Below are 17,340 nucleotides of genomic sequence, written 5' to 3' on the forward strand. Positions count from 1 at the left end.
AGGTGAGGGCTGCCTTGTACACTGTTTTGAATTGTATGGTCCATTTGAATAATAGATTGGACTGATTTTTGAGCCTTGGGCTTAACATTAGTGAGGTACATACGTGATGAGGGTGGATTAACATAAACATCACAGTGAGGCTCACCCGAACTGCAAATGCCTTGCTCACACTGCTAACACCAACTTGGGTTAAGAAATATATATATATATGAAATCTAACGGCAGATACTCTAACGATGATAACCTAAATTCACAATAATACTGTATTGAAATAAATTTTTAAAAGCTACCGGAATGTAAATTGAATAATAGGCAGGCAGTCTTTTATAAACTTCCCTATTTCTTTCTTCTTTTTATTTTTTTATTTTTTTATATTTATTATTATTATTATTTTATTGCTTATCCTTTACTTTGCTATGAGGTCGCAATTGGCTTTTGGTATCGGTTTCTATCAGTTTCTTTACTTAAAAAAGAAAAAGAAAAGAAAAAAAAAAGTCATGAGGACACCATTATAATATATTTGTTATATTCACATCATCTATCCAATTTTACAAATCATCACAGGACATATACGAAAAGTGAGTCAGATCCAAATATACTGAGTGTACACGGTGATTTATGTATTTTATCCACTCTGTCAGCAGATAAATTTAGTGCTTGAATCCAAAAAATGAATTATGTGCAAAGTTCACCCGGGTGAATTAAAATTCTACCGTTGAAAAAATCTTGGGGCCACATAAGTCTTGGACCAAGCTGTTAGTTGTTTACTCCCTTCATCCATGACTGTGTGATCTACAGGTTGAGTAAACATCACTGTCGCGCTGGAAGAGGAGGAAGATGAGGGAGAAAGAGTGAGTTTGGGATTGGGTCGGGGTGGGGTCGCGTGCGGTGTATAGGATTAGAAATACTTAAAAATTAAAAATTAAATTTTACACACACACACACAAATTCGAGTTGAGTCGGTTTCGGATCGAGTGGAGTTACTAAATAACTCAAATTCGACTCGGTTTGAGTTAAGATTGGGCGAAGCTTACTTGGTTCGGACCAACTCAACCATTCGGTTCGGGTTGACCCGGGGTCCGAACAAGTCGAGTCGGTCTCTCTGATGTCCAGAATGCACCCTTGAGAACCATAATCATGCTACTTAAAAATCTGTCATTATAAAAATGTTGTAGAAAGTAGATTTTGTAGCTATCAAATCTGTTGAAATGGGACAGATCTGACCATCTAGAAACTCTCAGTTGCAAGAAATAATGACCACAAAATAACCTTAAGAATTTCAGCAAATCTGGACCCTAGACAGTCCAAGAACGATTGCAATTAAGGGCCATTAAAAGGCCAGATTTGGACCGTCCAATCTGATGGTCAGATCAGGACCATTGAGGATGGCATTTTCTGGATGGTTAGAAATTCAAGATTGGGTCAGTTCCATATCCTAAAATCTATCTGAAAAACTATTTGTTATAATACTTCATCAATCACTACCATGTACTTCAACCTGGATGACTTTTCATTTACGGTTTTTCTCCAACTTTTGAAGCTGTTATGCTACTCAAATGCGACACTAATCTGAACATTAAAATGGCTCAAAAGAACCATAATCTAAGGGCCTTGGAATCCTTAAACAGGGAAAGATGTTATGCCAACCAAAAGATCATGGAGTACGTACGATCACATATTGTTCCATGTAATGTTTGAATGGCCATATTAAGAAGTCAGATCTGACCACTTGGCAGCCGTTTTTGATTCATATCTCTGATCTAAAAAGGCTGTTTTAAAGCCTAATTATGAAGAAAATTTGGTGTTAGACCGTAATCTGGAATTAACATTGGATGAACTAGATGTGGTAGTTGTCATTTCAGAATAAAATCTGCCTTCTACAACATTTTTGGGTCAGAAAAAAGAATAATTTCATAACAAAAAGAATCAAATCTGGTTTAATAAAGTGGGCATATTACGTGTGACCGACTAACATCCCAACTCAGCTTTGGGTGAGCAAAAGAACCATGAATTATGAATTTTGTATTTTGAGGAAAGGTAGTTGTCCCTCCTGTTAGAATGATTGTGATTGTGGACACTAGGGGTGGGCCATTAATTGGCGACATTTAAAAATAAAGTCAGATTTGCCAAAGCCCAGTGGGCCTACATCAAGCCCACTACTTTTTATATTGGACCTTTTTGGGCCTGCAATTGGAGGGGCGCCTAGTGAACCTAATGGCATAGTCAAGACCCACTAGTGTACCAACAATCACAATTATATACGTTTTGAAATGAATAAAACTAAGAACCTATGTTGGTTTGGATAAATCTGAAGGGTGTAGATTAGCTCAATGGGTCTAGGGTAATGAATTGGGTTTCTAAATGGACTTAAAGGAATAGATTGATGGAAAAACTACATACTAAATAACAGGTCAAGATTATGGGAAATTGGTCGGACAAGGAGGATAGCGTAGCTCTATGCTCGAGGATAAATAATGAAAATAAATATTAGGAGTTGCTATTTTATTTTATGTGGAGATTGATGGATGATGATTAAAAACAATGATGAATGATGAATGTTGGTTATGATTTTAAATAAATTAAATAATTGCATAGTGATTGGTATTATATCTTGTGGTTTGGGTGTGGACATTTTCTGAATCATTATTTCGTAGCTTAACTAAAGTAGTCACAGCTCTAAACCCGAGGCTATGGTTAGTCTTAACCCTGGTTTCGGATTTATAGTCGTGACAAAGAGGTAGTTGTAATTGCATATGTTTGTATTCACAGTCTATCTATACCATCAATTACATTGGAGACTACCATGGTTTGATAATTCTAACCATCTTATTAGTGGCATATAACATACCTTTGAAAACAGAGCAATGATTCTCATTCATTAGCCAAAAGAACTTCATCAGTTGGATGGAACCATTGGATCATGCTTTTTATTTTTTTGTCAAATCCATATTGGGACTCACTGGATTTCATCAGACTAATGACAAGCTGGTAGTCCAACTTCTAAACCAATTCATTAAGATTGTAACATCATTGTGAAAACTTCTGCAAAAAAATATTAGTAATTAAACATCTTATTAGTAACCCAATATGATTCTTATTATAATAAGATGATGTCTTTTTTCTTATTGCATTCATGATACAATCTCCCTTTGCCTAACACAAGACCAAGAAACACACTTTCTCATTCAATATCAATACAAACACTCTCTGAAGCCTAGACTAAATATATCTAGAGCTTGTTTAGAAAAGTATTCAACAAACACATTTTATTTTAAAATCTTTTTCAAAATAACTATCAATAATAACTTAGTAATGACTAAGGTAAGATGAGCCTTAATCTAATATTTGCGACCTAATCCCTGTGCCTCGATGAATCCCAACTCCAAGATATAAGTCCTTGATTGCATGCAATTCTCTTGGAGATTCCATAGAGCACAGGACATCGATTTTGACCATCGAAATCAAACAATCATGCATTATATTTCGTGCATTGATATGATTTTCACTGCCTTGAGTAACTTTAGCTTCTTCTATGAGTAGTTGTGGATCAACAATCTCCATTACTCGTTCGGGCAAAGCCAACTTTGCAAAATGATGAATGCTTACATTGTCCTTAAACATGTCATCAGTAGGCCCCTTTCCGGTGATCATCTCCAATAGAAGGATCCCATAGCTGTAAACATCTCCTTTTGCAGATGCTTTACCACCCATTGCATACTCTGTAATTTATACATCTCATATTGGAATTTCAGTGACCACTTATATACAAATAATAGCAAAGGTTGAATTTTGAGAGAAAGGAAAGAGAAGTAATATTCTATTTGGCAAATAATTGGCATTTTTTGTATTCTAAAGATTTGAATTTCTAACATTAATTGTTGTGCTATGAACTTGTAAGTTCTTGCAAATTAGTTTTTCATGGAACAAGACTGCGCTCAATTGAAAGAACTCAACTCTTCAATCATCAAGTGAACATATGAATTATTGTTATGATTTGTATGTAACACATATCTCGGCTAAATACATTATCAGAAAAGAAGCCTTCATACCTAATTATGGTGTGATTCATGTTGGGTGTAAGTGAGTACAGCTTTGTATGTCTAGGTTTTTGAAATCAATGGAATTTTTATGCTATCAAGTTTGAATCTTTCAAATCTGAGGTCACTCTTTTAGAAATTAATTGGATCCAGATAAAATCGTTTCAGGTACTGGCCATTAGGTCCTTGGACCTTCATTTTGATTTAAGCTAAGGTCAAGTCAGAATCTGGTCTAGGTAAAGTACTTGACTGGGCCCACCCGATTCTATGGGTTAGATCACAAGTGTAGCACTCTTACACATGCATAGTGTGTAATAGCCTCTCATATGTGCTTGTAGCTTGCAAACCTCACGCCACGTGATGTGTATAGGAAATCCAGGCCATATAGACTTCATCTGGCTTAGATGAAATCTTGTAAAAAAATTAACATGTTTGGCAACTCAGGTTGGGCCCCGGTAAAAATCAAGGCATCCCCTCTCAATTAGCTACCGTAGACCCTATATATATATATATATATATATATATATATATATATATATATATATATATATATATATATATATATATATATATATATATATATAGCCCAGGTGATGTGGAATCCCATGAAACTTCAAAGGGCAAAATTTCACCTTGATTTAAAATTCTGGTGGGCCATAACAAAGTGAAATGCAAATCAAGGGAGGAAACTGTTTTCATTTCCCATGGCTGCAAAAGTTTTGGATCAAAGTAAAAATTAGGTCCATGAGGTTTCATGAGGTGTTGAATCCCATGGACGGTTCAGATTTTAGTGTCACATCACCTATGATGAGTTCTAAAAAAAGTTCACGTAACAAATGCTTGATGACTCGGATATATATATATATATATATATATATATATATATATATATATATATATATATATATATATATATATATATATATATATATATATATGGGAAATGGTTCTATGCGCTGAAACTTCCCATGAGGTCAAGCTGTGTGGGCAGCACCGTGATGCATGTCAAACATCAACACCGTGCATTTGAAGGGTCCCCTTTAAATGATGGGATATCCCAAAAATCAGCCATATACGGAACTTAGGTGAGCCATACCATCTAAAATAATGTGAAGACATGCCTAAAACATATAAAAGCACTTGGTGAGGTCCACCTGAAATTTGGGTGTATCTGGAACTTGGCCTGACTTCTCATCCAAATGGGACACACATAATGGATGGGCTGGATTTATGAACCACATCATGGTGGGCCTAACAAATGATTATGAATGTTTTAATGGGAGGGTAATCCCTCTCAACTTTTGTATGTGGTGTGGCCCACAAAAGTCATGGATTGACTTGATTTTTAAGATTGGTGCCACCATGGAACGGTGCATCTGAATAATGGGGTAGATGTTCGACCCACATCATGGTGGGGCTTGCACAGCTCAACCTCATGGGAAGTTCCCATGAGGTCAAGCGCATAGAACCATTTTGCATATATATAAGTGTGTGTGTGTGTGTTTTGCTGCAGGAGACCATTCCTTCTAGCAAAGGAGTTGGCAGTTAGGGTGGGCCCTACAATGATGTTTAAATGAAATCCATCCTAAATCATGGACGGGCCTTACAAAAATCAGTTGTATCCGTAACCCAGGTGGTCCACATCATCTTAAACCATGTTAAATCATGCTTAAAACATATAAAAGCATTTGTTTGGCTGACCTGAGATTTGAAATGGGTTGAAATTTTCTATGATTCCTCATCCCAGTGGGACACACAATGAATAAGCAAGATGTCTCAACCTCATCTCATTAGGCCTTATAAACAATCAAGAAGGTTTTAACGTGCGGGTATACCGTCACTAACTTTTGTTTGTGATGTGGCCCTCCTAAGTTGTGGAGTGGTCTGATTTTATGCCAGTGGTACACCATTGAAGGATGAATGACACGTCATGGTGGGGCCCACAAAGCTTGGCCTCATGAGAAGCTCCCGTGAGGTGGACATCATATAGCATCTTTCTTGTAAATAAATAAATATAAAATAATAATAATAATAATAATAATAATGATAAGGAAATAGATGAAACTGTTATCCGGAGCAATGTACCCAATAGATCCCTTCATCCCAAACGTGCTAGCTTGAGAAACCTCAGGTAGGAACCTCGCTAGCCCAAAATCACCCACCCGGGCAATCATGTCATCATGAAGAAGAATGTTGCTGGGTTTTAAATCACGATGAATGATTGACGTCTGGCAATGATTATGTAGATAATCCAATGCAGAAGCCACATCAATAGCTATTTTTAGCCTTTGAATAAAATTCAAGTTCCTCCTCAGCTGATCATCGTTATGCAACCACTTGTCTAGACTCCCATTCGGCATGTACTCGTAAACTAGTGCTTTGAAATCATTGCCGTTAAAGTCAATGCTTGAGCAACAAGTTAAGATCTCAACAAGATTTCGATGCCTAATGTTTCTCAAGGCTTCGCATTCAGCCATAAAGCTCTTCAGAGCTTCTTGTTGTTGAAGGTTGAAGACTTTCACTGCTACCATAGTTTCGTCGCGATCTAAAATCCCTTTATATACGCTGCCAAAGCTTCCGGTGCCGACCAAATTGGCAGAAGAGAAGCCATCTGTTGCTTTAAAGAACTCCGCATAAGACAAGTTCAGGAAAGGATCGCCAACAGAAGGCACAGAAAAAGATTTCCTTCTTGATTTCCTTCCCCGATAAAGAATGGCAAAGAAACATGATAATGAAATAAGACACAGGGCAACACCAATGATTGAGAATTTTAGTTTGGAAGCAAGAGACTTCCCCCGTTTCTTGGAAGCTTGGCTAGAGCATGAAGGTAATTACAATTCATGAATACCCCCACAAAGTTTACTATTTCCGAGCACTGAAACTTGACTGGCGTTTCCAAAGACCCCTTGTTTTGGTAATTCACCCTCGAAATTATTGAAAGACAGATTTAGATACCGCAGAACAAGAAGCTTCTCTAGGTATTCTAGAATCTTCCCAGACAAGTTGTTGTGTGAAAGATCGAGGGATTGAATGCCTTTTAGAGTGATGAATGTTGGAGGAATTGATCCTTGAAAGAAGTTCCCATCCAACCAGAGATACTCTAAGCTGAGACAATTGCCTAGGGAGCTTGGAATTTCGCCTGACAATTTGTTATTAGAAGCAATGAATCTTCCAAGAGCTTTCAAATAACCGACTACCACTGGTAGATAACCCGTAAGAGAATTATTTTCAATAGAAATTTGAATCAATGAGGAAATGAGGAAAAGTTGTTTGGGTAAGTCACTGCTTAAGTTATTATTGTCAAGGTATAGGAATTGCAGGTTTATGCATTTACCAAGAGTCGAAGGTATGCTTCCCGATAGATTGTTTTGAAATAATTCAAGTTCGTACAATCCAGTGATGTTGCCCAAGGAAGACGGAATGTGCCCTGATAATTCATTTCCATTCAAGTAAAGTTCCCCGATCTTGTTAAGCATCCCAACACCAATAGGAATAGTACCTGTTAGGAAGCTATTTCCTATATCCAATACTGTTAAACCGACAAGATTCTGAATCGCAGATGGGATGCTTCCAAATATCATGTTATGCCCTAACCACAGTATTCTCAACTGTGTAGAAAGATTAGCCATGGAGTCAGGCAACACACCATTGAGATGATTGTTGCCTACATCTAATTCTTGTAAGCTACTGCAATTGATCAAAGATTCGATAAAACTGAAGCCATAAGCTTTACCGATTCCAAGCTGATTTTCCCACAAAGATAGAAGGGAGAGATCCTTCAGGCTTCCAAAATTCATAGGCACGGATCCGCTAAAACTACAATTAGAAAGCTCAATCATTGCGAGTCCTGAAGCATTTGTTAATGAAACCGGTATGGGTCCTGTGATTCGGTTTGATCCAACGTAAAGTACTTGGAGATTAGGCAGAGTGAGGCCTAAGTTAGGTGGAAAATTTCCTTGCAATCTGTTCTCTCCCACGTCCAAAATTTGAATAGAGGAGAGATTGTAGAGCTGGGGCGGAATAGTACGTGACAGTTTATTTAAAGAAAGTCCAAGGGCCTCTAAGCTTACCAATCGGGTAAGCACGGCTGAGATGCTGCCTTCCAGACTATTTTCTGTGAGACCAAGAATTGTGAGAGATGAAAGGTTTCCAAGTGAAGGTGGGATGCTTCCGGTAAGAGTATTGTGAGCGAGGTTCAATTTGGTGAGCTTTGAGAAAGAGCCAAGGTCGATTGGGATTTTCCCTACAAGCTGATTCCTATAAAGATGGACTTTGAATTCGGAATAGTGACTCAGATTTGCTGGAATTTCTCCAGTGAATCTGTTTTCGGCCAGACCAAGATACCGCAAGCGGAACAAAAACGGCCTTTCTCTTCAGGAACCACGTCATGGAAGCTGTTGTTTGAGAGATCAATTATCCTGAGGAAGGTGAGGTTTGCTATGTAAGGAGATATGGGGCCCACCAACTTCTGTCCAGCGAGTTTCAAGGCGGTGACCACCGCAAGTGACACCTTGCCAGTGGCAGAAGTGGAGAGAATGGTTCCAGTAGCTCAAGGAATGGAGAGGATCGTCGGTTATCAGATGTTTGAATTTGAGCAAAGCAAGGATATCAGTTTCGTTGGATAAGTGAGCGGCAGATACAAAAAAACACGGAAGGTGAATGGAAGAGAGAAGGAGAAATGACCAAATTGCCCACAGGCTCATAGGAGGGAGATCCATTATCGAGTTCGTGAATCCAGGAAAACCAAAATGAGGTTACTATAATGGTGTGGATTCTCCCGTATTTATGGAGATGGAAAACTTCACGTCAGTTGATGACTTGATTTTTTTATTCTTTTTGGGAGACGAATTGGCTACTCCCCCTGCCACCAATGGCTGGTGGTCGGTACTCCGTTGGCCCCACCATGATGTATCTGTTTCATCCATGCCCTCCATCTATTTTTCTAGATCATTTTATAGTAGGAGAAAAATGAGATATATCCCAATCTCTAGTGAACCATATTACAGAAAACACCGTTGAATGAACGACTACTTTAAAAAAAAATATTTGGGGGCCACAAAAGTTTTACACAAAAGTTTTAGATCATGCTGATCTTTGTTTTTTCCCTTCATCTTGGTCTGTATGACAATAACTTAATTAGTAAGGTATTTTAATGAAAATATAATTTAGAAATGTTTCATCATATAAATACTGAATTAATGAGGTACTAATTTGTATATTTTTTTTATTTGTATGCAATGATCTTGTTGCGATATGTCTTAAATCTGAGTCCTTTCACAACTGGGATGCGAAAGGGTCCCTTCGCAACTGGAATGCGAAGGAGAAGTTGCCTAAACTATAAATAGGTGTTCCTAGGGCTTTTCTAGGTGATAGGAAATAATTCTAAGGCTTTCTAAAGGGGTTCTAGGGAAATCAAAAGGTGTAGCAAGGGTAATATTTGAGGTTGTTCGAATCGGGTAAGTCCTCTCTCTTTGTAATTTCTATTTTCATAGTGGAGATCTGTCGCTTTGTGCCGTATTTTTTTCCCGTAAGGGTTTTTCACGTTAAATTTGTGTTCTCTTGTATGTGCTTGGTGTCATTGTATTGTTATCCTAGATTTAGATCTGTGTGATTCCACAGCACAAATCCCAACAAGTGGTATCAAAGCAATCGTTGGGGCACAGATCTGAATCTGAGGGATTAGTAATAATGGGAAGTACTAGGTATGAGATTGAGAAGTATTCAGGGAAAAATAATTTTGAGTTATGGAAGATCAAGATGATGAGTTCCTTAATCAAGCAAGGTGAAGATGGTGCTCTCGAGGAGCGAAAGTCTACTATGACTGATGATGATTGGAATACTCTTGACAAGAAAGCTTTATCATCGATCCGTTTATGTCTCACGGATGAGGTTCTCTACAAAGTCATGAGGGAGAAAATTGCAGCTAAGTTATGGACAAAGTTAGAGGATGTCTATGCGAAAAAATCCTCTGAAAATCGCCTACACTTGAAGCGGTAGTGGTATAACTTCAAGATAGCAAAGAGTGTAGATCTGGAAGCTCACATCAGCAACTTTAATAAATTAGTTTGTAAATTGCTAGATATGGAGGAAGTGATAAAAGTTGAAGAATAAGCATGTATGTTACTGAATTCTCTTCCGGCGTCGTATGAGTCATTCAAGGACACTATGTGCAGCACGAATAAAACCTTAATTGTTGACACCGTTATCTTGGTCATTCAAGGGAAAGCTATGAGAAAACTTAACGTCGACATGGGGATATCTTCTGAGGCACTGCTTACAAGGGGTAGGAATTCTGAACAATGTACAAGTTCTTCAGGCTCTATGTCTAAATCCAAGGGCAAGGGCAAAGGAAAGGTAAAGTGCTGGAACTGTGGGAAGGAAGGACATGTGAAGAAGGATTGTGAAAATCTTAAATCGAAAAGAGAAGATTCTGAGGCTTCATACAGGGAGGCCAATGCTGCCACGTCAGATGGATCAAGTAGATGTGATGGTGATCTTTTATCTGTGTCTTCACCCAGACGGCCATATGATGATCGTAAGGACGAGTGGATGCTAGACACAGGGGCATCTTTTCACATGACTTCTCATCGGAGTTGGTTCACCAGCTACAGGGAGTGTGATGGTGGACAGGTATTTATGGGCAATGACACTGCCAGTAATGTTGTGGCTATTGGTTCGGTGCGCATCAAGATGTTTGATGGGGTGGAGCGTACCTTGACTGATGTCAGGCACGTTCCTGATTTGAAACAGAATCTGATTTCTCTTGGTGTACTTGAGTCATAAGGATGCAAGTACACAAGTATTGATAGTGCTCTTAAGGTATCTAAGGGGGCATAGGTAATCATGAAAGCGCAACGACTCGGTAACATGTATAGGTTGATCGGGAGCACTTCAAAAGGTGGAGCTGCAATGGATGTAGCGAATTTCACCTCTGCATGTATGTGGCATGTTGGGCATGGCCACATGAGCGGGTAGCGTAGGAAGGCTGAGATGCGCGGACAGGGATACAGAGCAGGTGGAGCAGCCACCTATGAGAAGAATCACATGGCATGATCGCAGGATATCGGCGAGGTATATGGACGACTCCAATATCGCATGAGATTTATCTTCTATTCAGATGGCTCTAGGTGAGCCTGGTGCTGAGAAGTGAAAGGTGACTATGGGCAATGTGATGGATTCGTTATACCAAACCGACATATGGGAGCGGGTGGAGCTTCCACTGGGCCAGAGAGTGGTTGGATGCATGTGGATCTTCAGGAGGATATAACATAGATACAGGACGAGGTTGGTAGCGAAGGGTTATGCTCAGAGAGAAGAGATCGGCTTCTCAGAGATATTCGCGCCGACGGTATAGCAGGTGTCTATTAGATTTGTGATTAGCGCTGGTTGGCCAATGTTATCTTAAGCTGGAAGGATGGATGTGGAGTTTGCACTTCTGTAAGGGAAAGTGAAGAGCAGATTTACATGAAGCAACTAGAGCAGTTCGAAGTAAAGGGGCTGAGAAAAGACTTTGCAGGAGATCGTGGTTCGACCTATCGCCTAGGCAGTGGTTTGATTCCTTCATGGTGAGTCAGGAATTGATGACATGTAGATCGCCAATTATGACATGTCTGAAATCAATGTACTGAAGACTCGGTTAAGTGGGACATTCAAGATGAAGGATCGGGGGGTTGCAAAGATGGTTCTCGGCATTGAGACTGAAGAAGGAGTAGGCTTTGGTAATCACAGGAGGAATACTTTATGTGTAGGTATTGATCAAGGATGTGATGGGTTAGGTAAAGCCGGAGTGTCACGCCCCAGACTCGGTAACTGGAATCACAAGGAACCCGATGTCCGGTTCTGGCCGTAACAGCCTCCATAGTACCCCATTCTCGGCTCCTGAAGCAGGTTCTGATCCTGGGATCCTACAAGGAGGATTTTCATAATAGTATAATCATTTCCAATACGAGCATACCCAAGATCATAACAAGTACATCTGAGAATAACAAAGGCACACATCGCAAAATCCACTATAAATTTGAACTTTACATTACCCAAAAGGTTCAAAAAGACATACATGAGAATAAAAGGAAAAGAGAAACAACATTGGAGTCCTCACTACTCAACTCTACTTCACGATCTATTGCTACGGCGCCTACTTAGAGTCTCCTGCACGCATCAATCGTGCATAAGCTTATAGAAGCTTAAAGGGTGGTGTAAATGCGTGACAATGGTGCACAGAAGAATAGTAGGAGGTATAAGGAGAGAAGCATGATCAATGAGCATATCACTAGGCTTACCAAGGCTTACCATGAACACGATGCAATGAGTAATGGGTGTCATACCAAGGCAATGCATGAAGGGGGGGCTTGTACAGCCAATGCTAATGCAATGCAAGTAATGTCAGTGCTCATATCCAAACCATAAGTCAAGTACATTTTCAATCATAAGGAAATCATCGGGGTCGATTACATTGTAGAATGACTGCCACTCTGTAGACCCCGTATAATCAAACGAGCGTAAGAGACCTCACTACCCACCTGTGGACAACCAATCACCAACAAGGCCTGAAGGTAGCGGACCCATTTACGAGCTGGTCAGACTCAACCTAGCAATGCCTCCAGGCAGGTAAGGCCACACCCCTATCCAATTGACTACACGACAGTGAGAGTCGCGGCCTAACGGTATAAGGCCCTCGTGCGCTCATGTATTCCACCCGGTCACGGCGTTAGAGCAGATCCTTGGTACCATGAAAGTTTTGAGAATTTCACCCATGGGCATCCTATGCACCCGGTATGCTCAACTAATATTTTCGGTGTCCAGACATACGACCATCCACAAATACCCCTGTGGAGGTAAGGCCCTGATGAAGTAAGGACGGATATCCACAAGCTATGCAATGCCAGATGCATGAATCACACAATCACCTATGGATCAATCCCAAGCATCCATCTCCAAGCATCCATCTCTCGGGGAGATACCAACATGTCCTACACAATGGCACAACCATGGCCAATCACACCTCGACCAAACATGCATATGATGTGTATGGGAGTGGGCCATGAAGATGAATAGGGGTGCCAATGAGGTGAAGATGAACTCTCTACTTAACCATGAAGGGTCTAGGTACTTAACCAATTCCTCATAAGGAATACAACCTCTAGTGGGGGCTCATATACCTGGGGTAGCTCACGAGACTAAGGAGAACAATGGTATGGGTCTAAATAGATGAAACGGGCCTAGCAAGGTGTGAGACCCGACCCGAGTTCGCTTGTGTGTGTGTGTGAGTATGCATTTCGTTCATTTTGGTCCCACGGTCCTACCGGTCAAATTTCGGTGACCCGCGACCTTTGGATAGTGTTTACGGTTACCCTTGAGTTCGGTCATGTAAACCCAACTTGGGTTGACTCGAGACCTATGCCATTGCGTCCGTCTCGTCGCCGCGATTCCAACGCCGCGTCTCGTGTGTTAATCCGATATGTACATCTCAAGTTATGATCATTGAACGATATGGGCCATTGATTACATGATTGGTGGACCCCACCATGGGTTGCACATTTTTTCATGTCATCATTTCACCCTAGGCTGAGATTTCTAGAAAGGCTATGACCCTAAGCCTTGTTTATATCACCATAGGCCACCATCATTGCCTAGGAGAGAGAGAGCTCATCATTACAAGCCTTAAAAGTCTCTCTCTCTCTCTCTCTCTCTCTCTCTCTCTCTCTCTTTCCCTCTCATTTCTCTCTCTCTCTTCTCTTCTTCCCTAGCAACTTCCCTTCCATCTTCCTCTCTTCTCCAGCCCCTTCTCCCTCAAATCCTCTTCCATCTAACCTTCAACAATCTATCTCACCCATTGAAACATGTCCCTTGGAGCATGAAGAGAAGATTGTTGTAAGCTTGGAGTAGGATCCATTAAGGTGGGTGATTATAATTGCTGATCTTCTTTTCTACCCTTTGATCTTATTTTTCTTCCTAGATGGATCATATGGGACCCACCAATCCATGGTGGAGATCCCATTTGATCCCATGGATGTGGCCCTTTGGCCCATCCTACATGCATGTTATGATCCATGATGGGGCCATTCTCCATGGACCCCATCATGATGTATTTAATGATCCACTCCATCTTAAGGTCATCTAGACCCTAAGGATCATGTTGGGATGACATCCCAACCATCCATAGCAATTATATATCATGCATGTAGTGATTTTATGTTGCATGTTCAATTAATGTAGCTGTATGGGTATGATTCACTCTTGGGAGGGCCCATTAGTGGCCGGGCCCTACCCCCCATGGATGGATTACTCTCTTTTCTTCTTCTCTTTTCTCTGATGTATGGATGATAATGTGTGTGTGGCCCATTTAGTGGGCCTTGGATGTCCCAAAATAAATAAAAATAAAAATCCAGCAAGGTGGGATGCCCTTACCACCCAACTCCATGGTCATTGGACACCTTAATCATTGCATGCAAGTGTCCTAGTCCTAGGATGTGATCTGGACTTATGTGGGGCCCACTGAGGAAGGCCACACACCCTTTTTATGGCTAAGATTATTGAGATATAGGCTGATGTGTCCAGCCATGTATTGCTGTCCAAAAACCTGGACTGTTGCATGGATTGTCATGTTCAATCTTTGGCATGGATTTTTGGATCATGATTGCCATTATTTTCTTGATAAGTATGGGGTGTAATGAGAAGGTGTGGACCCCACCGTGAGGTGTGATGGGTCATACCTCAGATGGCCCATGATATGATACCCAAAAAGGAGGCCCATAGGGGTGGGCAGTCCACCTTGTTGGGCTGTCCAGCCCACATGTATGGAGGCAAAACATACACTTCAGCTTGGTTTCTCTGAGGGATGGGCCCATTTTATGGACCCCACCTTACTTTATTTTATGAAGAAAATACTAAACCTCTATTTCCCCCCTCTTGGATGAAGGTTGGGCCCACCTTATTGGGTAAACAATGCATGGACAGCAACATCTCTTACTGGACAGATTGAAATTCCTAATTTAATTAAATTATTTATGAGTATCTAAAAATCATAAAATTTTGCAGAGAGGTGTTCTACTCATGGTAGGACCCACCTACAAAATTTGGGGGCCAACGGACACCTGTACACACCATGGTGGTGGCTGGACCGGCCCATTACAATAGGGTGTCCAGATCAGTCCGATTTTCTGGACAGTCTGTTTCATTTAAATAAATTAAAATATTTTTATGTGTCCAAAAAATTTAAAATTTTGTATGGGTGTGACCCACCTATATAAGTGTTACTCTGCAAAATTTTAGGCCCAACGGACATTCGAGCTAACTGTAGTGCGGCCTGTAAATTTGGGTCAGTTTGGGCCAAATACCCAGGCCCATATGGGACGCCCCATGTGGGCTACCTGCTGGACTTTGGTCTAGCAGTGTGGCCCACCTACTCCCTTGTGTCATATGATGTAACCCTATGTGGTGGGGCCCTCTGACTTGATAGATGGACCACTTGGGCTGATGTCCTAATCAAATGAAATAATTACTGGACTCCAATAAGCCCATAAACTTGTTGGGTTAAAAATCCAGCAACTTGTTATAATTATGATCGGCCTTTGGGTTGAAATTTTAAGGAGTGGGGCCCAGTACATTGTGAAGATCTTAGAGAGAATAATTTATACCTGTGGTTCCTTAAATGTTGGGCTTGATAAATGCACTTTTGAGGCCCACCACAGTTGAATTTAATCAGGTCCATGAATGTAGCTGGTTGTTGAACTCTTTATGCCCAATTGGGCTGGAACTTTCCAGATAGGCACATTGAACTCTTGGGCCATTTTTATCATGCTATTGTGTTGAGTTTGTGGGCCGGATTACATAAGCAGATGGGCCCTTGGTTGCCCACCAAATCAACTTTAATACTTGGGCCGGGTTGTAGGCCCAACTTACTTGACTAAGAGCATGACATTTGCCCATGTGGTTTGAGCAATGGGCTGCCCACTAGGCCACCACAATATATAGGATTAGTGGCCTTTATGTTGGGCCCTAACCTTTCCCCTATGGGCCCATAGTAGTATATATGGGTTGGGCTATGTGTGTTTCCCTTGGACCCATGTTTTAGATAGGCCTTGGGCCGCCTTTCTGAAGCCCAACATGAGTATTTGTGTATGATTATGGCTGCCCATTTCTTATTTCTGATGTTGCGTGGGCCTTGGGCCTTGATCCATGATCAATTAGAGATGAGCTACCTCTTGAGGACCAATTGTGGTTAGATGTCCACATTGGTGGCCCTAAGGTAGGTCCATGGGCTTCTATAGGTGGTTAAAGGCTCACCATAGACCCTTGCTAGGCTCGTTTCATCTATTTAGGCCTATACCATTGTTCTCCTTAGTCTCGTGGGCTACCCCAGGTATATGGGCCCCCACTAGAGGTTGTATTCCTTATGAGGAATTGGTTAAGTACCTAGACCCTTCATGGTTAGGTAGAGAGTTCATCTTCAACTCATTGGCACCCCTATTCATCTTCATGGCCCACTCCCATACACATCATATGCATGCTTGGTTGAGGTATGATTGGCCATGGCTGTGTCGTTGTGTAGGACATGTTGGTATCTCCCCGAGAGATGGATGCTTGGAATTGATGCATGGGTGATTGTGTGATTCATGCATCTGACATTGCATAGCTTGTGGATATCCGCCCTTACTTCATCAGGGCCTTGCCTCCACAGGGGTATTCGTGGATGGCCATATGTGTGGACACCGAAAATATTATTTGAGCATACCAGGCGCATAAGATGCCCATGGGTGAAATTCCTAAAACTTCCATGGTACCAAGGATCTGCTCTAACGCCGTGACCGGCTGGAATATATGAGCGCACGAGGGCCTTATACCGTTAGGCCGCGGCTCCCACTGTCGTGTAGTCGGTTGGATAGGGGTATGGCCTTACCTGCCTGGTGTGAGGAGGCATTGCTAGGCTGAGTCTGATCAGCTCGTAAATGGGTCCGCTACCGTCAGGCCTTGTTGGTGATTGGCTATCCACAGGCGGGTAGTGAGGTCTCTTACGCTCGTTTGACTGTGCGGGGTCTGCAGAGCGGCAGTCATTCAGTAGTGTAATGGACCCCGGTGATTTCCTTATGATTGGAAATGTACTTGACTTATTGTTGGGATATGAGCACTGACATTACTTACACCGCATTAGCATTGGCTGTACAAGCCCCTCCATGCATTACCTTGGTATGACACCCATTACTCATTGCATCCGTTCATGGTAAGCCTTGGTAAGGCTAGTGATATGCACATTGATCATGCTTCTCTCCTTATACCTCCTACTATTCTTCTGTGCACCATTGTC

General features: G+C 41.1%; 1 protein-coding gene across 1 annotated transcript in view; it reads right to left on the bottom strand.

Annotated features, from left to right (window-relative positions):
- Positions 1-3,333: 3,333 nt before the first annotated feature.
- The window catches only part of LOC131254233 (probable LRR receptor-like serine/threonine-protein kinase At3g47570), a 33,588-nt gene continuing 19,581 nt past the window's right edge, over positions 3,334-17,340 (bottom strand). Inside the window, exons 4-6 of the mRNA XM_058255228.1 lie at positions 6,873-8,357; positions 6,103-6,734; positions 3,334-3,719 (exon numbers count right to left, since the gene is read on the bottom strand). Coding sequence (XP_058111211.1) covers positions 3,334-3,719; positions 6,103-6,734; positions 6,873-8,357 — 2,503 coding nt within the window. The remainder of the gene's footprint in view (positions 3,720-6,102; positions 6,735-6,872; positions 8,358-17,340) is intronic.

This window comes from Magnolia sinica, chromosome 8 (assembly GCF_029962835.1).
Source record: "Magnolia sinica isolate HGM2019 chromosome 8, MsV1, whole genome shotgun sequence".
NCBI lineage: Eukaryota > Viridiplantae > Streptophyta > Magnoliopsida > Magnoliales > Magnoliaceae > Magnolia > Magnolia sinica.